The sequence below is a fragment of the Heterodontus francisci genome, chromosome 22 (assembly GCF_036365525.1).
Source record: "Heterodontus francisci isolate sHetFra1 chromosome 22, sHetFra1.hap1, whole genome shotgun sequence".
In the NCBI taxonomy this organism is placed as follows: Eukaryota; Metazoa; Chordata; class Chondrichthyes; order Heterodontiformes; family Heterodontidae; genus Heterodontus; species Heterodontus francisci.
In genome coordinates this window covers 42123830-42147216 of record NC_090392.1, presented here as the reverse complement: position 1 = coordinate 42147216, position 23387 = coordinate 42123830, and the positions used below count along the sequence as shown (strand labels likewise).

At 43.4% G+C, this 23387-nt stretch overlaps 1 protein-coding gene across 1 annotated transcript in view; it reads right to left on the bottom strand.

Moving 5' to 3' along the window:
• Nucleotides 1-23387, bottom strand: part of prdm10 (PR domain containing 10) — a 222800-nt gene that overhangs the window by 2230 nt on the left and 197183 nt on the right. Inside the window, exons 21-23 of the mRNA XM_068054249.1 lie at nucleotides 20655-20798; nucleotides 19624-19780; nucleotides 3315-3415 (exon numbers count right to left, since the gene is read on the bottom strand). Coding sequence (XP_067910350.1) covers nucleotides 3315-3415; nucleotides 19624-19780; nucleotides 20655-20798 — 402 coding nt within the window. The remainder of the gene's footprint in view (nucleotides 1-3314; nucleotides 3416-19623; nucleotides 19781-20654; nucleotides 20799-23387) is intronic.

The window sequence follows — 23387 nt, the reverse complement described above, 5'->3', positions numbered from 1 at the left end:
CTCAGTGGGTGGTGAATCTGTGGAATTCTCCACCTCGGAGGGAAGACAGAAATCGATAGATTACTGAATACTAACATCATAAGGGGATATGGGGATAGTTGGGAAAAATGGCGTAGAGGTAGATGATCAGCCATGATCTGTTTGAATGGCAGAGCAGGCTCGATAGGCCAAATGGCCTACTCCTGCTCCTATGATCCTATAATGTTAATGGCACTATATAAATGTAAATTGTAATTATTATGTAGAATTTTATAGTGTAGAAACAGGTAATTTGGCCCAACAAGTCTATGTCAGTGTTTATGCTCTACATGAGCATCCTCCCACCATACTTCAACATATCCTTCTATCTCTTGCTTCCTCATGTAATTATTTAGCTGCCCCTTAAAGAAAGGGAGAAGTTTCAGCTACTTTAATGAGTTTTACTTTACGTGGAATGGCAGTCCAAGACTAGTTTTTTGGAAAGGACTAAGGTGAATGTTATAAAGGAATTATCAAAATTAATTCAGGAAAACTGTTCACTGAAGTAAAAGGCTCAAACATCAGGGACACAAGTTAAACATGAGGGAGTCAGCAGTAGGTTGGGAAGTTAAGAGGAGTAACATAATTGTGGCTTAAGGGACAGATAATGAAATAGACAGCGTAAACGGGTTCAAGGGATAACTGGATGTCTCTGTGGAAAGAGGAAGCTGAGGGACAGAGTGAGAAGGTGGGGCTCATCAGTCAAAGATTGAGCTGAATGATCCGTTCCTATTCTTCAAATTCTTATGATCTTCAAATGGTGGGGAGGGAGTGCAGAAGAGTGAGATATTCTATGCAGAGTACGAGATGTTGTTAAACAGCAACCAGGCCTTTCAATGTACTCCATCAGTTGTGTCATGCATTCATTAATAGGTTCTATTATTGAACAAACCTCCCGAGTGTATCTACCCAAGTGGTGACAGCTCTCACTGAAAGAGAGACCTTCATATCAGTGATAGAGGCACAGCAACTGGTTTCAGTTCCCCTGGGTTAGAGACATGGGTGTTGGGGAGGAAGTCAGCCAGGATTCCGGCTTCTGATCACTGCTGCTGCAAAGTGAGCATTGGTGGATATTGGGTGAGCACAGGCATGCATGTGAGGACCGTACGCAATGAAAGAATGGCTAGCATTTACTATCTGGCCATTTGGGAAGAGGTAGCAAAGTGCAATTGTTGCCCATGGAATCACAGTCCAACAAAAAGCAGTACCTTTGGGGAGGGGAAAGTAGTTAAACTGAGAGGCATAGAGGAGAAAATTCTCAGCTAATAACCTGTGGTTATAACTCACATCAAGTGAACTGAGCTGGCTGCTAAAGCTGGAGATATCACCAGTTACAGATAATTCCTTTCACAATATACCAGACAAATCCAGCTTCAATTATATCATAATACTATATTAACATAGTAAACAGTGAGGAGGATACAGACTTCAGGAGGACACGACAGACTGGTGAAATAGGCAGACAACATGGCAGATTGAAAATTAACACTGAAAAATGTGAAGTGATACATTTTAGTAGGAAATATGAGAGGCAATATAAACTGAATGGTACAATTTTAAAAGAGGTGCAGGAACAGAGAGGCCTAGGACCCTATGCACACAAATCTTTGAAGGTGGCAGGACAAGTTGTGAAGGCTGTTAAAAAAAAAGGAATCCTTGGTTTTATTAATAGAGGCATTGAATACAAAAGCAAGGAATTTATGCCAATCCTTTATAAAAACAATGGTAAGGCCCCAGCTAGAGTACTGAGTTCGACTCTGGGCACTACATTCTAGGAAGGATGTCAAGAGTTTAGAGAGGATCCAGAGAAGATTTACTAGAATGGTACCAGGGGTGAACGACTGGGAATTTTCTCCTTACAACAGAGAAGGTTAAGAGGAGATTCTATACAAATGTTCAAAATCTTGAAGGATTTTGATAAAGTAAATAAAGAGAAACTGTTTCCAGTGGAAGAAGGGTCAGTAAGCAGAGGTCACAGATTTAAGGTGATTGATAAAAGAACCGGGGTGATAGGAGGAAACCACTTTTTTTTACATGAGTTATGATCTGGAACACACTGCTGAAAGGTCGGTGGAAGTAGATTCAATAGTAACTTTCAAAGCAGATTTGGATAAATACTTGAAGGGAAAAGAATTAGAGGGCAATGGAGAAAGAACAGGGGAGTAGGATTAATTGGATAGCTGCACCAAAGAGCCAGCTCAGACACAATCGGTTGAATGCCCCACTTCTATGGTGTAACACCGACCTTAACAGAAACTTCCAGAAACTGGTAAACATAAGAAATAGGGACACAGCAGGCCATATGGCCCCTCAAGCCTGCTCTGCCATTCAATATGATCACGGCTGATCTTATGCCTGAACTCCACCTTCCCACCCACTCTCCACAACCTTTGATTCTCTGGGATCAAAAATCTATTGCAGCCTTGAATATGCTCTATGATGGACCATCCACAACCCTCTGGGATAGAGAATTCCAAAAATTCACAACCCTCTAAGTGAAGAAATTTCTCCTCTTAATCCTTAATCCTAAACCCCTTATCCTGAGACAGTGCCCATGTTTTAGATTCCCCGACCAGCGGAAACAACCTCTTAGTGTCTACCTTATCCAGCCCCTTCAGAATCTTGTATGATTCAATGAGATCACCTCTCATTCTTCTAAACTCCAAAGAGTATAGGCCCAATTTACTTAGCCTATCATAGGACATCCCTCTCATCCCAGGAACCGATCTAGTGAACCTTCACTGTATCACCTCCAAGGCAAGTATATCCTTCCTTAAATATGGCGACCAAAACTGTACACAGTACTCCAGGTGTGGTTTCACTAAAGGCCTATACAACTGTACCAAGCCTTCCTTATTCTTGTACTCCAGTCTCCTTGCAATAAAGGCCAACATGCCATTTGTCTTCCAAATTACTTGCTGTACCTGCATGCTAACTTCCTGTGTTCCTTGTATGAGTACACCCAAGTCTCTCCGAACATCAACACTTAAAACGTTTCATGCCTTTTAAAATAAATTCTGTTTTTCTATTCTTACTACCAAAGTGAATAACCTCACACTTGCCTACATTATACTCCCTCTGCCACCTTGTGGCCTACTCATTTAACCTGTATCTCTTTGCAGCCTCTTTACTCCTTACAGCTTACATTCCCACCCAGCTTTCTATCATCAGCAATTCAGGTTACAATCACCTGAAGAGGAATGTCCTGTTTTCAACGAGAAGGAGAAATATGTCATCTCAACACCAAAGTTTGCAACTTTCTGAAGATGTAGTTCATGAACTGCGAATAAGCTTACCTGTGTCACTGCTTTCACCTGACCACTGTTCACTGTGGCTACAGGAGCCTCGGCGATAACATACTGTGTCTGAGGAATGGTCATCATCTGAATCTCAGAGGCTGCAACAAAGAAGAAAATGGGAAGACTTTAACCATAGACTGAAACGGCACATGGCTAGAAATCCAAAGGCCAGGCCTGGAGTACAGTCAGTTACAATCCCAGAAACAACCACTTGCATTTATATGCCTTTAATGTAGTAAAGCATCCCAAGGCGCTTCACAGGAGTGTTACCAAACAAAATTTGACACTGGGCCACATATTAGGACATATGACTGAGAGGTAGGGTTTAAGGAGTGTCTTAAATGAGAAAAGAGTTGCAGGGAAGGAATTCCAGAGCTTAGGGCCTAGACAGTTGAAAATATGGGGCAAAGGATGTCGGGATGTGCAAGAGGCCTTTATTGAAAGACTGCAGAGAACTCGGAGCGTTGTAGAGTTATAAGAGATTACAGAGCTAGGGAGTGTTGAGACCATGGAATGATTTGAAATCAAGGATGAGAATTTTAAAATTGAGACTTTGTCAGATCAGGAGCCAATGTAGATCAGCAAGCACATGGGTGATGAATGAATGGGTTTAGGTGGGAGTTAGGATACAGGCAGCGAGAGTTTGGATGAGATGAAGTTTATGGAGAGCAGAAGATGGGAGGCAGGCCAGGAGACTGTTGGAATAGTTAAATCTAGAGGTAACAAAGGGATGGACAAGGGTTTCAGTAGATGAACTAAAGCAGGGGCAGGGCAGAAGTGGATGCAGAGAGTATTGGTGGTGGAGCAGATATATAGTTGGAAGCTCATCTCCAGGTCAAACAGGACACCAAGGTTGTGATTAGCCAGTTTTAGCCAGTTGCCAAGGAGAGGGATGAAGTTGATGGCGAGGCAACGAGGTTTGCGGTGGAGACCGAAGACAATGGCTCCGGGAAGTTTCTGCACATTGCAGTAGCAGATGTCGGACAAGCAGTGTGACCAATCAGTGACAGTAGAGTTGTCTATTATGTATTTGCCGGTTTGCTGGATATTTTATAAATCTGAATTATCTCAGAGCAATGCAGATATGACACTAGTTCTAAGTCAGAACTAGTTTATTTACAGTACTTTAAAACATCTCATCACTTCCAAGATTTCAGTACAATGTCTCTATCAGAACAGTCTCTGTTTTTACTAGACCCTTCCAGCTTGTCTCTTTAGTTTCAGTTTCATAAACGCGTAAGCTCCACATATGCGCTTAAGCAATCAAGCAGAGTGAACATTGATCAGTGAACAGACTAATACGATCAAACTCAGATCAGCTGACCCATTGAACACTACATTGTCAAGAGAGGTGGTGGCGAGATAGAGCTGGGCGTCATCAGTGCACACATGGAATGTGACGTGTTTTCAAATGATGTCGCTGATGGGCAGCTTGTGGATGATAAATAGGAGAGAGCCAAGGACCAATCTTTGGGGGACTCCTAAGGTAATGGTGCAGGAGTGATAAGAGAAGCCATTGCAGGTGATTTGCACAAAACTCCCACACAAAGGCTAACAAATTGGAACAGACTATTAGATCACACAAGGATGGTAATTATTCAGGAGAACTGAGGGGTCTACTTGCAATTTGTTAAATGGAAAGCTAAGATGGATCACACAGTACACTGAAAGTTTTATTCACGAAATTTTGTTTGTGAATTTTGTGACCATCACAGTAAAGAATGTCAGTGCTGGGAGTCAACACTTATAATTTCAGGCACCCGGTGTCCAAGTAGGAAGAGACGATGTCTCTGAACAGACAGGGGTCATTCTGAAGGGGGAGGGTGAACAGCTAGAGGTTGTGGTACACATCGGTACCAATGACATAGGCAAGAAGAGTGATGAGGTCCTGTAGGGGGAGTTAGGGAGTTAGGTAATAAATTAAAAAACAGGACCTCTAGGGTTGTAATCTCTGGATTACTCCCTGTGCCACGTGCCAGTGAGGCGAGAAATAGGAAGATAGTGCAGCTAAACACGTGGCTGAGCAGCTGGTGTAGAAGGGAGGGTTTCAGATATCTGGACCATTGGGCTCTCTTCAGGGACAGATGGGACCTGTACAAGAAGGACGGGTTGCATCTAAACTGGAAGGGCACTAATATCCTGGCTGCGAGGTTTGCTAGCGTCACTCGGGAGGGTTCAAACTAGTGTGGCAGGGGGGTGGGAACCAGAGCAGTAGGACAGCTAGTGAAATAAATGAGGAGGGCATAGTAAATAAGGCCAGTTAGACTAAGAGGAAGAGCAGGCAGGGAGATGTTGCTGAGCACAGCGGGACTGGTGGTCTGAAGTGCATTTGTTTCAATGCGAGAAGTATAACAGGTAAGGCAGATGAACTTAGAGCCTGGATTAGTACTTGGAAATATGATGTTGTTGCTATTACAGAGACTTGGTTGAGGGAAGGGCAGGATTGGCAGCTAAATGTTCCAGGCTTTAGAAGATTCAGGCGGGATAGAGGGGGTTGTAAAAGGGGTGGGGGAGTTGCATTACTGGTTAAGGAGAATATCACAGCTGTACTGCGGGAGGAGACTGCAGAGGGGTCATGCAGCGAGGCAATATGGGTGGAGCTCAGGAATAGGAAGGGTGCAGTCACGATGTTGGGGGTTTACTACAGGCCTCCCAACAGCCAGCGGGAAGTAGAGGAGCAGATATGTAGACAGATTTTGGAAAGACGTAAAGGTAACAGGGTTGTGGTGGTGGGTGAGTTTAACTTCCCCAATATTGACTGGGACTCACTTAGTGCTAGGGGCTTGGATGGGGCAGAATTTGTGAGGAGCATCCAGGAGGGCTTCTTGAAACAGTATGTAGATAGTGCAACTAGGGATGGGGCCATTCTGGACCTGGTATTGGGGAATGAGCCCAGCAGGTGGTCGAAGTTTCAGTGGGGGAGCATTTCGGGAGCAGTGACCATAATTCCATAAGTTTTAAGGTACTTGTGGATAAGGATGAGTAGTCCTCGGGTGAAGGTGCTAAATTGGGGGAAGGCTAATTATAACAATATTAGGCAGAAACTGAAGAATTTAGATTGGGGACGGTGGTTTGAGGGTAAATCAACATTTGATAATGGGAGTCTTTCAAACGTCAGCTGATTAGAATCCAGGACCAGCATGTTCCTGTGAGGAAGAAAGACAAGTTTGGCAAGTTTCGGGAAGCTTGGATAACACGGGATATTGTGAGCCTAGTCAAAAAGAAAAAGGAAGCATTTGTAAGGGCTGGAAGGCTAGGTGGCACAGTGGCGCAGTGGTTAGCACTGCAGCCTCACAGTTCCAGCGACCCGGGTTCAATTCTGGGTACTGTGGAGTTTGCAAGTTCTCCCTGTGTCTGCGTGGGTTTCCTCCGGGTGCTCCTGTTTCCTCCCACAGCCAAAAGACTTGCAGGTTGATAGGTAAATTGGCCATTATAAATTGCCCCTAGTATAGGTAGGTGGTAGGGGAATATAGGGACAGGTGAGGATGTGGTAGGAATATGGGATTAGTGTAGGATTAGTCTAAATGGGTGGTTAATGGTTGGCACTGACGGTGGGCCGAAGGGCCTGTTTCAGTGCTGTATCTCTAAATCAAATCAAATCAAACAGATGAAGCACTTGAAGAATATAAAGACAGTAGGAAGGAACTTAAGCAAGGAGTTAGGAGGGCTAAAAGGGGTCATGAAAAGTCATTGGCAAACAGGATTAAGGAAAATCCCAAAGCTTTTTATACATATATAAAGAGCAAGAGGGTAACCAGGGAAAGGGTTGGCCCACTCAAGGACAGAGATGGGAATCTATGTGTGGAGCCAGAGGAAATGGGCGAGGTGCTAAATGAGCACTTTGCATCAGTATTCACCAAAGAGAAGGACTTGGTGGATGATGAGCCTAGGGAAGGGAGTGCAGATAGTCTGTCATCTCATAATCAAAAAGGAGGAGGTGTTGGGTCTCTTGCAAAGCATTAAGGTAGATAAGTCCCCAGGGCCTGATGGGATCTACCCTAGAATACTGAGGGAGGCAAGGGAAGAAATTGCTGGGGCCTTGACAGAAATCTTTGCATCCTCATTGGCTACAGGTGAGGTCCCGGAGGACTGGAGAATAGCCAATGTTGTTCCTTTGTTTCAGAAGGGTGGTAAGGATAATCCAGGAAATTATAGGCCGCTGAGCCTTACGTCAGTGGTAGGGAAACCATTAGAGAGGATTATTCGGGACAGGATTTACTCCCATTTGGAAACAAATGAACTTATTAGCGAGAGACAGCATGGTTTTGTGAAGGGGAGGTCTTGTCTTACTAATTTGATTGAGTTTTTTGAGGAAGTGATGAAGATGATTGATGAAGGAAGGGCAGTGGATGGACTTTAGTAAAGCCTTTGACAAGGTCCCGCATGGCAGACTGGTACAAAAGGTGAAGTCACACGGGATCAGAGGTGAGCTGGCAAGATGGATACAGAACTGGCTCGGTCATAGAAGACAGAGGGTAACAGTGGATGGGTGTTTTTCTGAATGGAGGGATGTGACTAGTGGTGTTCCGCAGGGATCAGTGCTGAGACCTTTGCTGTTTGTAGTATATATAAATGATTTGGAGGAAAAGGTAGCTGGTCTGATTAGTAAGTTTGCGGATGACACAAAGGTTGGTGGAGTTGCGGATAGTGATGAGGATTGTCAGAGGATACAGCAGGATATAGATCGGTTGGAGACCTGGGCGGAGAAATGGCAGATGGAGTTTAGTCCGGACAAATGTGAGGTAATGCATTTTGGAAGGTCTAATGCAGGTGGGAGGTATACAGTAAATGGCAGAACCCTTAGGAGTATTGACAGGCAGAGAGATCTGGGCGTACAGGTCCACAGGTCACTGAAAGTGGCAACGCAGGTGGATAAGGTAGTCAAGAAGGCATAAGGCATGCTTGCCTTCATCGGTCGGGGCATAGAGTATAAAAATTGGCAAGTCATGTTGCAGCTGTACAGAACCTTAGTTAGGCCACACTTAGCATATTGCGTGCAATTCTGGTCGCCACACTACCAGAAGGACGTGGAGGCTTTGGAGAGGGTACAGAGGAGGTTTACCAGGATGTTGCCTGGTCTGGAGGGCATTAGCTATGAGGAGAGGTTGGAAAAACTCGGATTGTTTTCACTGGAACGACGGAGGTGGAGGGGCGACATGATAGAGGTTTACAAAGTTATGAGCGGCATGGACAGAGTGGATAGTCAGAAGCTTTTTCCCAGGGTGGAAGAGTCAGTTACTAGGGGACATTGGTTTAAGGTGCGAGGGGCAAAGTTTAGAGGGGATGTGCGAGGCAAGTTTTTTTTACACAGAGGGTGGTGAGTGCCTGGAACTTGCTGCCAGGGGAGGTGGTGGAAGCAGATACGATAGCGACGTTTAAGAGACATCTTGACAAATATATGAATAGGAAGGGAATAGAGGGATATGGGCCCCGGATGTGCAGAAGGTGTTAGTTTAGGCAGGCATCAAGATCGGTGCAGGCTTGGAGGGCCGAATGGCCTGTTCCTGTCCTGTTCTTTGTTCTTTATAGGAGCAGGAGTAGGCCATTCAGTCTGTCAAGCCTGCTCCACCATTCAATTAGATCATCTACCTCAACATCACTTTTCCACGCTATCCCCATATCCCTTGATATCATTAGTATCCAGATAGCCATCGACCTCTATCTTGAAGATGCTCAATGATGGAGCTTCCACAGGGCTCTGGGGTAGAGAATTCCAACGATTTACCATCCTCTGAGTAAAGAAATTCCTCCTCATCTCCGTCTTAAAAGGCCTACCCCTTATTCTGAGACTATGTTCCCTGGTTCTAAACTCACCAGCCAGGGGAAACATCCAATCTACATCCACCCTATCATGCCCTGTAAGAATTTTGTGAGTTTCAGTGAGATCACCTCTCATTCTTCGAAACTTTAGAGAATACAGGCCCAGTTTCCTCAATCTCTCCTCATAAAACAATCCTGCCGTCCCAGAGATTAAACTCCATTGCACTCCCTCGATGGCAAGTATATCCTTCCTTAGATGAGGAGACACAATACTCCAGGTGCGGTCTCACCAAAGCTCTATACAATTGCGGCAAGACATCTTCACTCCTGTACTCAAAGCCCCTTGCGATAAAGCCAACATACTATTTGCCTTCCTAATTGCTTGCTACACCTGCATGCTAGCTTTTAGTGACTCATGAACAAGGACACCCAGGTCCCTTTGGATTTTTTCGACCAAAGTGGATAAATTCACATTTATTCACATTATATTCCATTTGCCATGTTCTTGCCCATTCACTTAGCCTGTCCAAGTCCTAGTTATCACATCCTTCTCCTAGATATGCTGCAAAGTCAATCTCCCTTGACACTGTCCCATCAAAAACTCCCAGGGCAGGTAGGTCATCGGTTAGATACAAGTAAGGCTCCCTCTACACTGCCCCAAACACTCCCAAAGGCAGGTACAGCACAGGTTGGATTCAGAGTAAGGCTCACTTTATACTTCAGTCTTGTTCACACCTACACAATTTAGATTGTTCTTGGATCATTAAAATCAGTTTTTAATTTGTTTCCACTGAAAAATTGCCAGATTTTCTCTGATGGTGAATTGGTTAAAAAAATCCTCCCAAATTTGGTGAACGGTAAAAGAACCAAAGGCGACATGAGAAAAAACTTTTTTTAATGCCCAAGTGGTTAGGATCTGGAATGTACTATCTGAGAGCGTGATGGAGGCAGATTCAATAGGGGGTTTCAAAAAGGAATTGGATAAGTATCTGAAGAGAAAAAAAAATTCAGCGCTACAGGGAAAGGCGGGCGAGTGGGATCAACTGAATTCCTCTTGCAGAGAGCTAGCAGGGACATGAGGCCCAAATGGCCTCCTTCTGTGCTGTAAACATTATTTGATTTATACCTTCACCGACCACAAATGGGGTCTGCACATGAATACATTTCACATTCGTGATGTCAGATTACATGTTGGGATCGCTAAACACAATACTTGGCAGGACAAGAAACAAAGCTTGTGCTCTTAAGATTTTTTTTTAAAAGGGGAGCTGGATCATCTTCAGTTGCTGTGTTGAGGATGACTATCTTTCTACTACAGCATCATTCTTCCATTCCCTGTTAGGTGGGCAGCAAGTGCAACAGTGCACTGACAATCAGCATGCTGATGGCCCCAGTACTTAGGACTATCAAACAGTTGCTAATTCAGGTCACACACCAAGGCATTGTGTTCCCTGTGTATAATGGGTGTCATTTATCTTGACTGTACCCTCTTCAGTCTCTCGTTTGTTTTCTTGATTTTATGCAACATTCAAAATAAATTCTTTTAAAAATCAATTTCTCTGAGTTTTCCCTGTTTTTTTGAATGATCCACTTTCCCCACTAATTTTCTCCCTTTCCTTAAGCATTATTAAAACAAAACTGAAGACAAACCTCAGGATTTTAAATTGCCAATAAAAGCTGACTCTAAAGATCTTTAGGAATTGGAGCACCAACGAAGAGTGTGGGAAATAATCTTAAGGGAGAATCGATTTACTACTAAGGGAGTGGGGAATTCCTAGACTTTGGGGTTGGTGTCTTTTCTAAGCGAGGAGAGTTCTCCTCGATATCCTGGTCAATATATATCTCTAAACCACCATCGCTAAAATAGATTATTTGATCATCATCTCACTACTGTTTGTGGGAGCTTGCTGGGCACAATTAGTTTTCACGTTCCTATATTACAACAGGAACATGCACTTCATAAGCATTTCACTGACAATAAAGCACTTTAGGATGTCTTAATGTCGTGAAAGGCGCTATGTAAATACAAGTCTTTTTTTTGCATCCTGTACTTCCCAGTTCTCCAGTTCTGAAAACCCCATGATTGCTGCAGTTCTTCATGTGCTCTTTCCCTCTGCAACTGGATGCAATGATCTCTGCATGTGACAAAGGCAGCATCCAAACTACATGCAGCCTTTCTCCCTTGGGTTCAGTCAATTACTCTTATAAACTGTCTTATGCAAATCCCCTGCAGAGCCCAGACATATCACATGAAAACTCACCAAATCTGGGGGCAGATATTCATATTCGTTTTTAACCAATATATCAGCCGGGAACTGGTAACATCAACACATGCCAGCCAGTGACCACACAAATCCCCAATCCAATCGCAGGGTAAATACATTTAACTCATCCATTCAGGGGTCCCTGACAGTCCTCAGTAAATAAACAGTGGGAAACATTTCAAGAAACAATTCAAAATGTTCAGCAAATATACATTCCATTAAAAAACAAAAACTCATCGAGAAAGAACCATTCGTGGCTTACTAGGGAAGTTAAGAATAATATTAGATCAAAAGAACAGGCTTATAATGTTGCAAAGAATAGTAGTATGCCTGAGGATTGGGAGAGTTTTAGAAACCAACAAAGGGTGACCAAAAAGTTGACAAAAAGGGATAAAATAGAATGAGAGTAAACTAAACAGGAATATAAAAACAGATTGTAAGAGCTTTTACAAGTTATATAAAAAAGGGAGTAGCTAAAGTAAATGTTGATTCCTTAGAGGCAGAGACAGGAGAAATTATCATGGGGAATGAGAAAATGGCAGAGATATTGAACAAATATTTTGCGGCTAGAAACCACAAATCACATACCAGAAATAGAGAGAAATCAAGGAGTTAAAAGAGTGAGGAATGTAAAGTAATTAATACGAACAGAGAAAAGATATTAGAGAAACGTAAGGATCTAAAAGCTGACAAATCCTCAGGACCGGATGGCATACATTCTAGAGTTCTAAAAGAGGTAGCAGCAGAGATAATGGATGCACTGGTTATGATTTTTCAAAATTCCCTAGATTCCAGAACGGCCCCAGCGGATTAGAAGTTAGCAAATGTAACACCACTAGTCAAGAAAAAGAGGGAAAGAGAAAACAGGGAACTTCAGACCAGTTAGCCTGACACCAGTTGTTGGGAAAACGCTGGAATCTATTATGAAGGAAGTCTTAACAATGCACTTAGAAAATCATAATCTGATTAGACAAAGTCAACATGGTTTTATGAAAGGGAAATTGTGTGTTTGACAAATATATCAGTTTTTTGAGGATGTAATTAGCAGGGTAGATAAAGGGGAATCAGTAGATGTGGTATATTCAGATTTCCAAAAGGCATTTGATAAGGTTAATTTGCAAGATAAGAGTTCATGGAGTTGGGGGTAATATATTAGCATGGGCAGAGGATTGGTTAACAGACAGGAAGCAGAGAATAGGGGGCATTTTCAAATTGGCAGCCTGCAACTAGTGGAGTGCCTCAAGGATTGGTGCTTGGGCCTCAACTATTTACAATTTTCATTCGTGACGACTTAGATGAAGAAACAGAGTGTAATGTCTCCACGTTTGATGACAATACAAAGCTAGGTGGGAATGTAAGCTGTAAGGAGGACACTAAGAGGCTGCAAAGAGATATAAACAGGTTAAATGAGTGGGCAACAAGGTGCTACATGGAGTATAATGTGGGGAAGTGTGAGGTTTTTCACCTCGGTAACAGGAATAGAAAAGCAGAATTTTTTTTTTGAAAAGATGTGAAACTTCTAAATGATGATGTTCAGAGACACTTGGGTGTACTCAAACAAGGAACACAGAAACTTAGCATGCAGATACAGCAAGCAATTAGGAAGGCAAATGGCATGTTGGCCTTTATTGCAAGGCAACTAGGGTGCAAGATTAAGGAAGTCTTGCTACTTTTGTACAGGGCTTTGGTGAGACCACACCTGGAATACTGTGTGCAGTCTTGGTCTCCATATCTAAGCGAGGATATACTTGCATTGGAGGTGGTATAGCAAAGTTTCACTAGATTGGTTTCTGGAATGAGAGGGTTGTTCTATGATGAGAGGCTGAGTAAATTGGGCCTATACTTTCTGGAGTTTAGAAAAATGAGAGGTGATCTCATTGAAACATACAAGATTCTGAAGGGACTTGACAAGGTAGACAATGAGAGGTTGTTTCCCCAGGCTAGGGAAACTAGAACGAGGACACAGTCTCAGGATAAGGGGTCGATCGCTTAGAACTGAGAAGAGGAGAAATTTTTTCACTCAGGGTTGTGAATCTTTGGAATTCTCTACCCCAGAGGGTTCTCCATCGTTGAGTATATTTAAGGCTGAGATAGACAGTTTTTTGGTCTTTCAGGGAATCAAGGGATATGGAGAGCAGGCGAGAAAGTGGAGTCAAGGCAGATCAGCCATGATCACATTGAATGGCGGAGCAGGCTCGAGGGACCGTATGGTGTACACCTGCTCCTAATTTTTATGTTCTGTGCATCCAAAAGTTCTTAAATGATTCCAAGGTTTTATTGTCACCTCCAGTACTCAATCAGGAAATATACCCCACGCATTGTCCTAAAATTCCCTCCTAGTAGTTTGAACTCGTGCCTCTTGACCAATATTCTGAATTTAGTTTTAAATTATTAGCCTGATATTAACTTTTCCAATACTGAACAGAATCACAGAATTATTACAGTACAGGAGGCGGCCATTTGGCTCACTGTGTCCGCACCGGCTCTCTGAATGAGCAATTCAGCTAGTGCCACTCTCCTGCCTTCTCCCCGTAATCCTGCAAATTCCTCCTTTTTAGATAACAGTCTAATTCTCTTTTGAATGCCTTGAATGAACCTGCCTGCACCACACTCTCAGGCAGTGCATTCCAGACCTTAACCACTCACTGCGTAAGGGCAGGTGGTGCCATCGTGGTAATGTCACTGGACTAGTAATCCAGAGGCCCATGCTATTGCTCTGGAGACATGGTTTCGAATCCCACCATGGCAGATGGTGAAATTTGAATTCAATCAATAAATCTGGAATTAAAAAGCTAGTCTAATGTTGACCATGAAGCCATTGTTGATTGTTTTATTTTATTTATTTAGCGATACAGCACTGAAACAGGCCCTTCGGCCCACTGAGTCTGTGCCGACCAAGAACCACCCATTTATACTAACCCTACAAGTAATCCCATATTCCCTACCACCTACCTACACTAGGCGCAATTTACAATGGCCAATTTACCTATCACCTGCAAGTCTTTGGCGGTGGGAGGAAACCGGAGCACCCGGCGAAAACCCACGCGGTCACAGGGAGAACTTGCAAACTCCGCACAGGCAGTACCCAGAATTGAACTCGGGTCCCTGGAGCTGTGAGGCTGTGGTGCTAACCACTGCGTCACTGTGCCGCCCATCTGGTTCACTAATATCCTATCTGCCGTCCTCACCTGGTCTGGCCTACATGCGACTCCAGACCCACAATAATGTGGTTGACTCTTAAATACTCTCTGAAATGGCCTAGCAAGCCACTCAGTCCAAGGGCAATTAGGAATGGGCAATAAATGCTAGCCTGGCCAATGACACTCACATCCCATGAACAAATAAAAAAAAAAATAGTTTTTCCTCATGTTGCTTTTGCTTCTTTTGCCCTGTGCCCTCTTGTTCTAGACCCTTTCATGATTGGGAACAGTTGGTCCCTATCTAGTCTGTCCAGATTTTGACTACCTGTATCAAATCACCTCTCAGCCTTCTCTTCTCTAAGGAACATAGTCCTAAATTCTCCAATCTATCTTCATAACTGAAGTTACTCATTCCTGGAACCATTCTCGTGAATCTTTTCTGCACTCTCTCCAATGCTTTCACAGCTTTCCTAAAGTACAGCGCCCAAAACTGAACACAATACTCCAGCTGAGGCCGAACTAGTGTCTTATACAAGTTCAACATAACCTCCTTGCTCTTGCACTCTATGCCCCTATTAATAATGCCCAGGATACTGTATGCTTTATTAACCACTCTTTCAACCTGTCCTGCCACCTTCAATGACATATACACGCAAACCCCCAGGTCCCTCTGCTCCTGCATCCCTTTTAGAATTGTACCCTTTATCTTACATTGTCTCTCCAAGTTCTTCCTACCAAATTGAATCACTTCACATTTCTCTGCATTGAACTTCATTTGCTATTGTCCGCCCATTCCACCAACTTGTCTATGTCCTTTTGAAGTTGTACACTATTCTCCTCACAGTTCACAATTGTTTCAAGTTTTGTATCATCTGCAAACTTTGAAATTGTGCCCTGTACACCAAGGTATAAGTTTTTTATATATGTCAGGAACAGCAAAGGTCCCAACACTGACCCCTGGGAAACTCCACTACAAACCTTCCTCCAGCCCAAAAAACATCCATTAATCACTACTCTGTTTCCTGTAACACAGCCAATTTCGTATTTGTTCTCCCTTTTATTCCATGAGCTATAACTTTGCTCACAAGTCTGTTGTGTGGCACTGTATCAAATGTCTTCTGGAAGTTCATGTATACTACATCAACAGCACTGCCCTCATCAACCCTCTCTGTTACCTCTTCAAAAAACTCCAGCAAGTTAGTTAAACATAATTTTCCCGTGACAAATCCATGCTGGCTTTCCTTAATTAAACCACATTTGTCCATGTGCCTATTAATTTTGTCCCGAATTATTGTTTCCAGAAGTTTCCCCACCACCGAAGTTAAACTGACTGGCTGAGCTTTTTCTTTACACTGTTTTGTGAACAAGGGTGTAAAGGTTAAAGAGTAACCATTTTACAAACTTCTAAAGTAATCCTTCCGATGCCTGCTGTTCAATCTTTCCTCTTAACTGTGACCCCTAACACTGGCTCTTCTCTGCACTACCTTTCCTTGTTTCTCAGCTACAACAGGATGGAGTGCTCAAGATGCAGTCTGACCAGAGCCCTGTACAGGTTGATCCTCCTCTGATGTGTATGCTACTAAGTGGGTCTATAGTTGCCAGTGCCTGCTCCGCCTCTTTTTTGGAATATGAGCGTCATGTTAACCTGTTTCCAATCTAGTGGCACCTCCCCAATGTCCAGTGGCTCCTTTATAATGATGGTGCCTCTCAAATCTCCTAATCTTTCTCAGCACTCTGGGATAAATACCTTCTATGCCTTGGGATTTATTCGGTTTGAGCTAAGCTCATATCTGGAATCATTTCACATTTCAGAATATTGATTATCTTTTGGCCTCTGTCCCTGGATTATTCTGAACAGACAGCCAACCAAGTCAGAAACAATAATTCCCATCCCTACCAGTCTAACAGAACCACACAACACTGAGGCAGAAAGGGGTGTGGCAACTGCAAGAGGGCCTGAGGGACAGGGCAAGCGATCTACACAATTCTCTTTCAACCCTCTTCTGTAAACATGGTGAATATTAGCACAGCTGCTCGGGGAATTCAATGTACTCTGGTATATGGTATCTGTACAATTTCACATCAGTATAAAATGTCATACATCAGAGTCCAGCTGTTTGCAATATGCTAATGAGTGACTGGGTAAATTATGAATCACACTGTCCGCTCATTTACTGGTTGCACCTTTCAATTTAATCACAGAATGTAAGATATTCTGATCAGCATCCATCAGTGTCGCCTTGGCTCAATGGTAGCACTTGAACTTCTGAGTAGTAAGGTTGTGATTCCAAGCATGAATGCAAAACCGTTGCACCTAATCTAGGCAACCACTTCATATGTACTGAGGAATTGCACTATTAGAGGTGCCATGTTTTGGATGAGATATTAAACCGAGGCCTCATCCGCCTGTTCAAGCTGACGACATAGAATCGTAGAATGTCTACAGCACAGGAGGAGTCCATTTGGCCCATCATGTCTGTCCAGGCTCTCTGCAAGAGCAACTCACCTAGGCCCAGCCTTTTCCCTATAGCGTGCAATTTTTTTCTCTTCAGATAATTGTCAAATTCTCTTTTGAAGGCCTCGATTGAAACTGCCTCGACCACACTTTCAGATCCTAACAACACTGTGCAAAAAAGTTTTTCCTCATGTCACCTCTGGTTCTTTTGTCCATCAGCTTAAAAAGGTGTCCTCTGGTTCTGGATCCGACTGCCAACGGAAACAATTTCTCTCTACCTATTCTGTCCAGACCCCTTGATTTTGAACACCTCTATAAAATCTCCTCTTAATCTACTCTTCTCCAAGTAGAACAATCCCAGCTTCTCCAATATATCCACGTAACTGAAGTTCCTCATCCCTGGAACCATTCTCGTACATCTTTTCTGAACCCTGTCTAATGCCTTAATATCCTGGACAGAAAATTGGTGAGGAGGTGGGAGACAGAGAGATCATGGATATGCTTTTCATTATATTTAAAAATGAACTTGGGTAAACAAATAGGGAGCCATATATCCAATATTAAGTTAGGTGGCACAGTGAATTGTGTAGATGGGAGCAGAAAGTTGCAAAGGTACAGTAAGAGATAAAGCGAGTGGGCAAAACAGTGACAAACAGAGTTACATGTGGGAAAGTGTGAGGGGTGCAGTGCAGATTCAGCAGCACAATACTGTGGTTGAAAGGGGCGGCACAGTGGCGCAGTGGTTAGCACCGCAGCCTCACAGCTCCAGGGACCCGGGTTCGACTCTGGGTACTGCCTGTGCGGAGTTTGCAAGTTCTCCCTGTGTCTGCGTGGGTTTCCTCCGGGTGCTCCAGTTTCCTCCCACATGCCAAAGACTTGCAGGTTGATAGGTTAATTCGCCATTATAAATTGCCCCTAGTATAGGTAGGTGGTAGGGAAATATATAGGGACAGGTGGGGATGTGGTAGGAATATGGGATTAGTGTAGGATTAGTATAAATGGGTGGTTGATGGTCGGCACAGACTCGGTGGGCCGAAGGGCCTGTTTCAGTGCTGTATCTCTAAACTAAAATTACAAGCACAGAGACTTGGCTTGTATTCCCTTGCGTATAGAAGATTAAAGGATGATTTGTTTGAGGTTTTTAAGATGATTGAGTTGAGAGAAACTTTTTCCTCCGTTGGAGGAGTACAGAACAGGAAGGCATAACTTTAAAATTAGAGCGAAGCCATTCAGAGGTGATGTCAGGAAGCACTTCATCACACAAGGACAGTGAAATCTGGAACTCTCCCCAAAAAAGCTGTTGATGCTGTAGTTAATTGAAATTTAAAATTGAGATTTATAGATTTGTGTTAGGCAAGGGTATTAGATAGTTGCCCTGTAATACCTCAGCCAATTGACCCACATGAACTACTAAGGCAGGTAAATAAATGGGGATAAGATACTGATCAGCCATGATCTACTGAATGGCAGAACTGGCTCAAGGGGCACAATGACCTCATCTTGTTCCTATCTTCCTATTTTCCAAAAGATCACATATCATTATTCAAAGAGCAGGGAGTTCCCCTGCTGGCCTGGTCAACATTCTTCCCTCATCCAATACTATCAAAAGCAGATGAACTGGTAATTTATTTGTGTATAAGATGACTGCTTCGATTGCTTACAAAACAGCAGTGGCCACACTTCAAAATATTGCATTGGCAGTAAAACCTTTGATATTCGCACAGCTGTGAAAAGCACAAAATAAATGTGAGGTTTCTTTTTAAAACAGTGACTCAGATGCACGTGGGTCAATTAGCTGAGGTGTTAAGAGAGCAGCTACCTGTATGAGCCAATGCCCTCAGGAGAAAAGAGCAGGGAAGAGAGTGAAATAATTTTTATGGGACCTATCCTCTTTCATGTTTTTCCTGTCAGGAAGCCTACAATTCATGGACAGAGTCACAAACAGACCTGAAATCCAATTTACTTATGTTGATTCTGCCCAACCTCCCATCATTATAGTTCTGCAAATTTTTGTCAGTGTTTGAGTGACCTGTGCACAATTGGTTCTGACCCAGAAACCATGGCTAACTATGTACTCTGAACAGGCAATCTCAACGTAGTAGGAATTCAGCTTTGAGTTTAGCAGATTTTAGCCAGCATTTACTGCCCATCCCTAATTGCCCTTGAGAAAGGGATGGCGAGCCACCTTCTTGAACCGCTGCAGTTCATGTGGTGCAGTTACACGCACAATGCTTTCTGTGGCGGTTTGATACAAGTGAGTGGCTTGCTAGGCCACTTCAGAGAGCGGTTAAGAATCAACCACATTGCTGTGGGTCTGGAGTCACATGTAGTCCAGACCAGGTAAAGATGGCAGATTTCCTCCTCTGAAGGATGTTAGTGAACCAGATGGGTTTTTACAACAATCGGATAGTTTCATGATCATTATTAATGAGACTAGCATTTTATTTCAGATTTATTTATTAATTGAATTTAAATTCCCCCAGCTACCATCGTGGGATTTGAACTCATGTCTCTGAAGCATTAGCCTGGGCCTCTGGATTACTTGTCCAATGACATTACCACTATGCTACCATCCCTTCTAATGAGTTGCTTTCAGGGGGAAGGCAGGGGGGCACAGACTAGTGACAGGATGGAGCATGACTGGGTCTGCAAGATCCGTTTTTGTCTTAACTCGGACAGCCACTTACAGTAGTTGCGATAGGTTCCCCAGGTGCTAGGAAGATATGTATGCTGCACTGTAGCTGTTGGTTGCTGCTGTAAGGTTGATGTTCCGCCCTGTATCTGAGAAGGGCTGAGTTCCTGTTGTTGCTGCGATGAAGGGCTCAGTGGTTGGCCTCCTCCACTCTACAATCAAACACATATTCCAAACAGCATGAGAAAATCAGTCAAGAAACAAATGTTGCTACGAAATCTAAAATAGTCTTTACGCTCCCCCAATTACTCTTTCATCTGGTGTCTGTTAGATTACTGGACCCCAGCAGGCTCTATGATACAGGCTGGGGAAATTCTGCACAACATACAGATAAACAAACTCCCGAGTATTCAATGTACTGCTCCATCTTATATTTTCTTGAAGAGCTCTCAATAATCTGAAACTTCTGAACTTCAACTCAAGTAGTTTGAGAAAGAAAGGAATGAAAATCTCTGTGCTGCCCAGTAGCAGGTGAAGTGCGTGTATTCCTAAGATCCTGTTTGTGCAACATTTCGCACCCCTGAAAGCCATGAACTTTACAATATGGCTACTGCCAGGATGAGGTCACTTCCAAAGCATTTACTCTGCAGTTGTCAGGTTCAGCCCCAAGAACCACTTCTCTCATGGAATTATCACCTATCTGCTCCCTTAGACAGACAGAGATTAACTAGCATTGGAAGTCTTCAGCTTTCTTCCCACCACTGGAGTGAGCTAACTCCTGCTCACATTCCTGGGAAGACAATCACATGGAAGATGATGTTTCATGACATTATGATACTGTGCATCAGAAATGTCCCCCATTTACCTAGGTTCTATATAAGGCAAGTTCCTGAGTTTTCACTTGGATGGGAGATGACACTGAGATATCATAAGACCTAGTCTCTTAGGTGATTTATTTTCCCCTTTCCCAGGGCGAGTTTGCTCCAGTGGAGTGAGGAGGATATATATTGTAGAACAGTAAACTGCCTCAGCATTCTCAACTTGAGCTGCAGGAGATCTGTTGTGCAACGTTCCAATTAGTGTTACCTGGGAACCAGTGGCAGCCATGGTGCTGGACTGATCCGTCACCTGGACATGCTGGACCTGAACGGAGTGCTGTGTGAAGGCATGAGGATCATGCAGCTGGCTGACATCCACGGTGGAATGCTGATTCTGTTGTGGGGAGGAGGCCTGAAATCAAATGGACAAAGGAGGAGGGATTAACCTTCGCACAACCATAACAGCAATGCTGTGTCACTTCATGTCATGACCATATTGATGGTTTGCATTCTAAAACAAGCACTATTTTTTTTTCATCCCATCTCTCCAGAAGGCACCAACTCTTCCTAGAATACAGAGGGAAAGATGCTGGCCCATCCAAGGTGGGGTGACACCAAGAGCGGCAGTGCTGGTAAAATGTTCAACCAGAGAAGAGCCTGATCCTGACTCAAACTTTCAGCAGTGCTCACTGGATAGTAAGCAGGAGCCTTGGCAGGTATATACCCTCCAACCCAAGCCTCTGAGGCTGACTGTAACAAATACACTGGCACCCTACGCAGCTAACTTCAGCCAAGTCACAAATAGGAGCTGGCCTTTTTACTGGATAAACTCTCTGAACCACTAGGGCAGCCCCAAGATCATCATTAAGATCATTTTGCGATGATTATAGGGAGATCAACCTATAAAATTCTAACAGGACTATACAGGCTTGATGCAGGGAGGATGTTCCTGATGGCTGGGGAGTCCAGAACCAGGGGTCACAGTCTCAGGGTACGGGGTATGCCATGTAGAACCGAGATGAGGAGAAATTTCTTCACTCAGAGGGTGGTGAACCTGTGGAATTCTCTACCGCAAAAGGCAGTGGAGGCCAAATCATTAAATATATTCAAGAAGGAGACAGATATATTTCTTAATGCCAAAGGGATCAAGGGATATGGGGAGAAAGCGAGAACAGGGTACTGAATTAGACAATCAGCCATGATCTTTTTTGAATGGCAGAGCAGGCTCAAGGGGTCAAATGGCCAACTCCTGATCCTATTTCTTGTTTTTTTATTTGTTTCCTTGCCAAAATTTCCATCCTAAAACAACCCCAATTGAAGACGGATTTATAGGAGGATATCCAAAGTAGTTGCTGCATTTCCCTCTGCTACCTTTTGCTGATTGCATTTGGTGCAAATCACTTCATTCCACTGGTTTCAGCAAACAAGGAAAATAAAAGCACTGAAGAGTTTGAGAAAGTTGGTGAATGAACTTACAGGAGGCTCACCGGACCCCAGCATCACCAGATCCCAATATACAACTCCAAGGGATGGCACAAGTCTGTGGTTAAGAACCCATAAGATGCAAAGTTCTGAATCACAGCATATCCCCATAGAGGGATGCCAAATGGAGATCAGGTGCTTGCCCCATCCCCACCAGAAGCAGGGTCACACTCCCAGTGCTGTAAGGAGGGGCATATACCAGCTCCTCCTGTTAAATTTAAAACAGCACTGATGCCCACCTGTCTACTCAGCTGCAACCTCAGTGTAAAAGGGGAAAACAATTTTTAGCCAGTGTTTGACACTTGCAGAAACACATGTGAAGAGTCTCCAGAATAAGATATTGAGAAATCCACACAGGTGGATTGCATGAAGTGGAGTGCACATTCTCTCTCTGTGGGGATACACCTTACCAAAATCCAGAGTACTTAACATAGGTTTTCAACAACAAAAGCCATATATGAACAATGCACAATGAAAAACACAAGATCAGCTGGCCCACCCAGACTGCCCATACAATTGTGATCCTTTATGCATCATGGAAACAGACTCCTTACTCCCTGGGTGCCATGTGGTCTCCTGGGGCAGGCATTATTCAGATCACAACCCCAAGACCTAATTTTAAAAAAACCTGTAAAATGCCTCTCTGATCCCTCTCGGCAAACGAACCAGTCCAGGCGACCACACTGACCTTTACTTATGTTATTTGGTACCTGTGATGCAATCTCCACTCCAACCAGGAACTGGTCCAGCTCTCTCTTAAAAGGTACACAGTGAATCAGCATTCACACACAAGCCAGCAAATGGTCTATTATTCTCTGGGACAAATACATTTAACCTATTTCTTTCCTTGCATAATTTACACACATGAAGCCAGATCCTCCACAAACTAACTGACGTAATGTCAGTGTGCAAACAAACCACTCCTTTCAGTGTTTTACAGACTGAACTCAAATCGCCCTGGTTAGTCTACGCTTTTCCAAGTTATATAGACCCATTTCTTTAAGCCTCTCTGGGAACTAAGGTGCTTCAAACTGGAAATCATTCTTGTGACCCTCCTTTGAACCTTTTCCAAAGCCTCAATAGCACACATCATGTGAAGGAACCAAAAAGGGACATAGGCCTAACCAAAGTCTTATACAGGACAAAATGGTATATTTCATTTTGGAACGGATAGTCCTATGAATTAAATCCAGTACCCAAATGTCCATAGATATCCCATTGGGATAGAACACTGCTGGCCTTCCCTTATCTTGTCCAACCAGGATCATATTACGTATTAAATTACTGGCTTCTATTCTGGAGCTGATTAGGAAAATTTCCAGCTCACACTGAAGGATCTTCCCACTAGATCTCATTAATGAGCCTGGCACATCAACTAGGAGCCACTCCAAAAGAGATCCTTTTTCTTACTGGTCAATCATGGGGGGAAATACACAAAGAATGTTAGTGTCAAATACAAGGAATTGTCTGAATTCTCACAACTATTTAGAATAATTCCATCATTGAAATTGCTGAGATT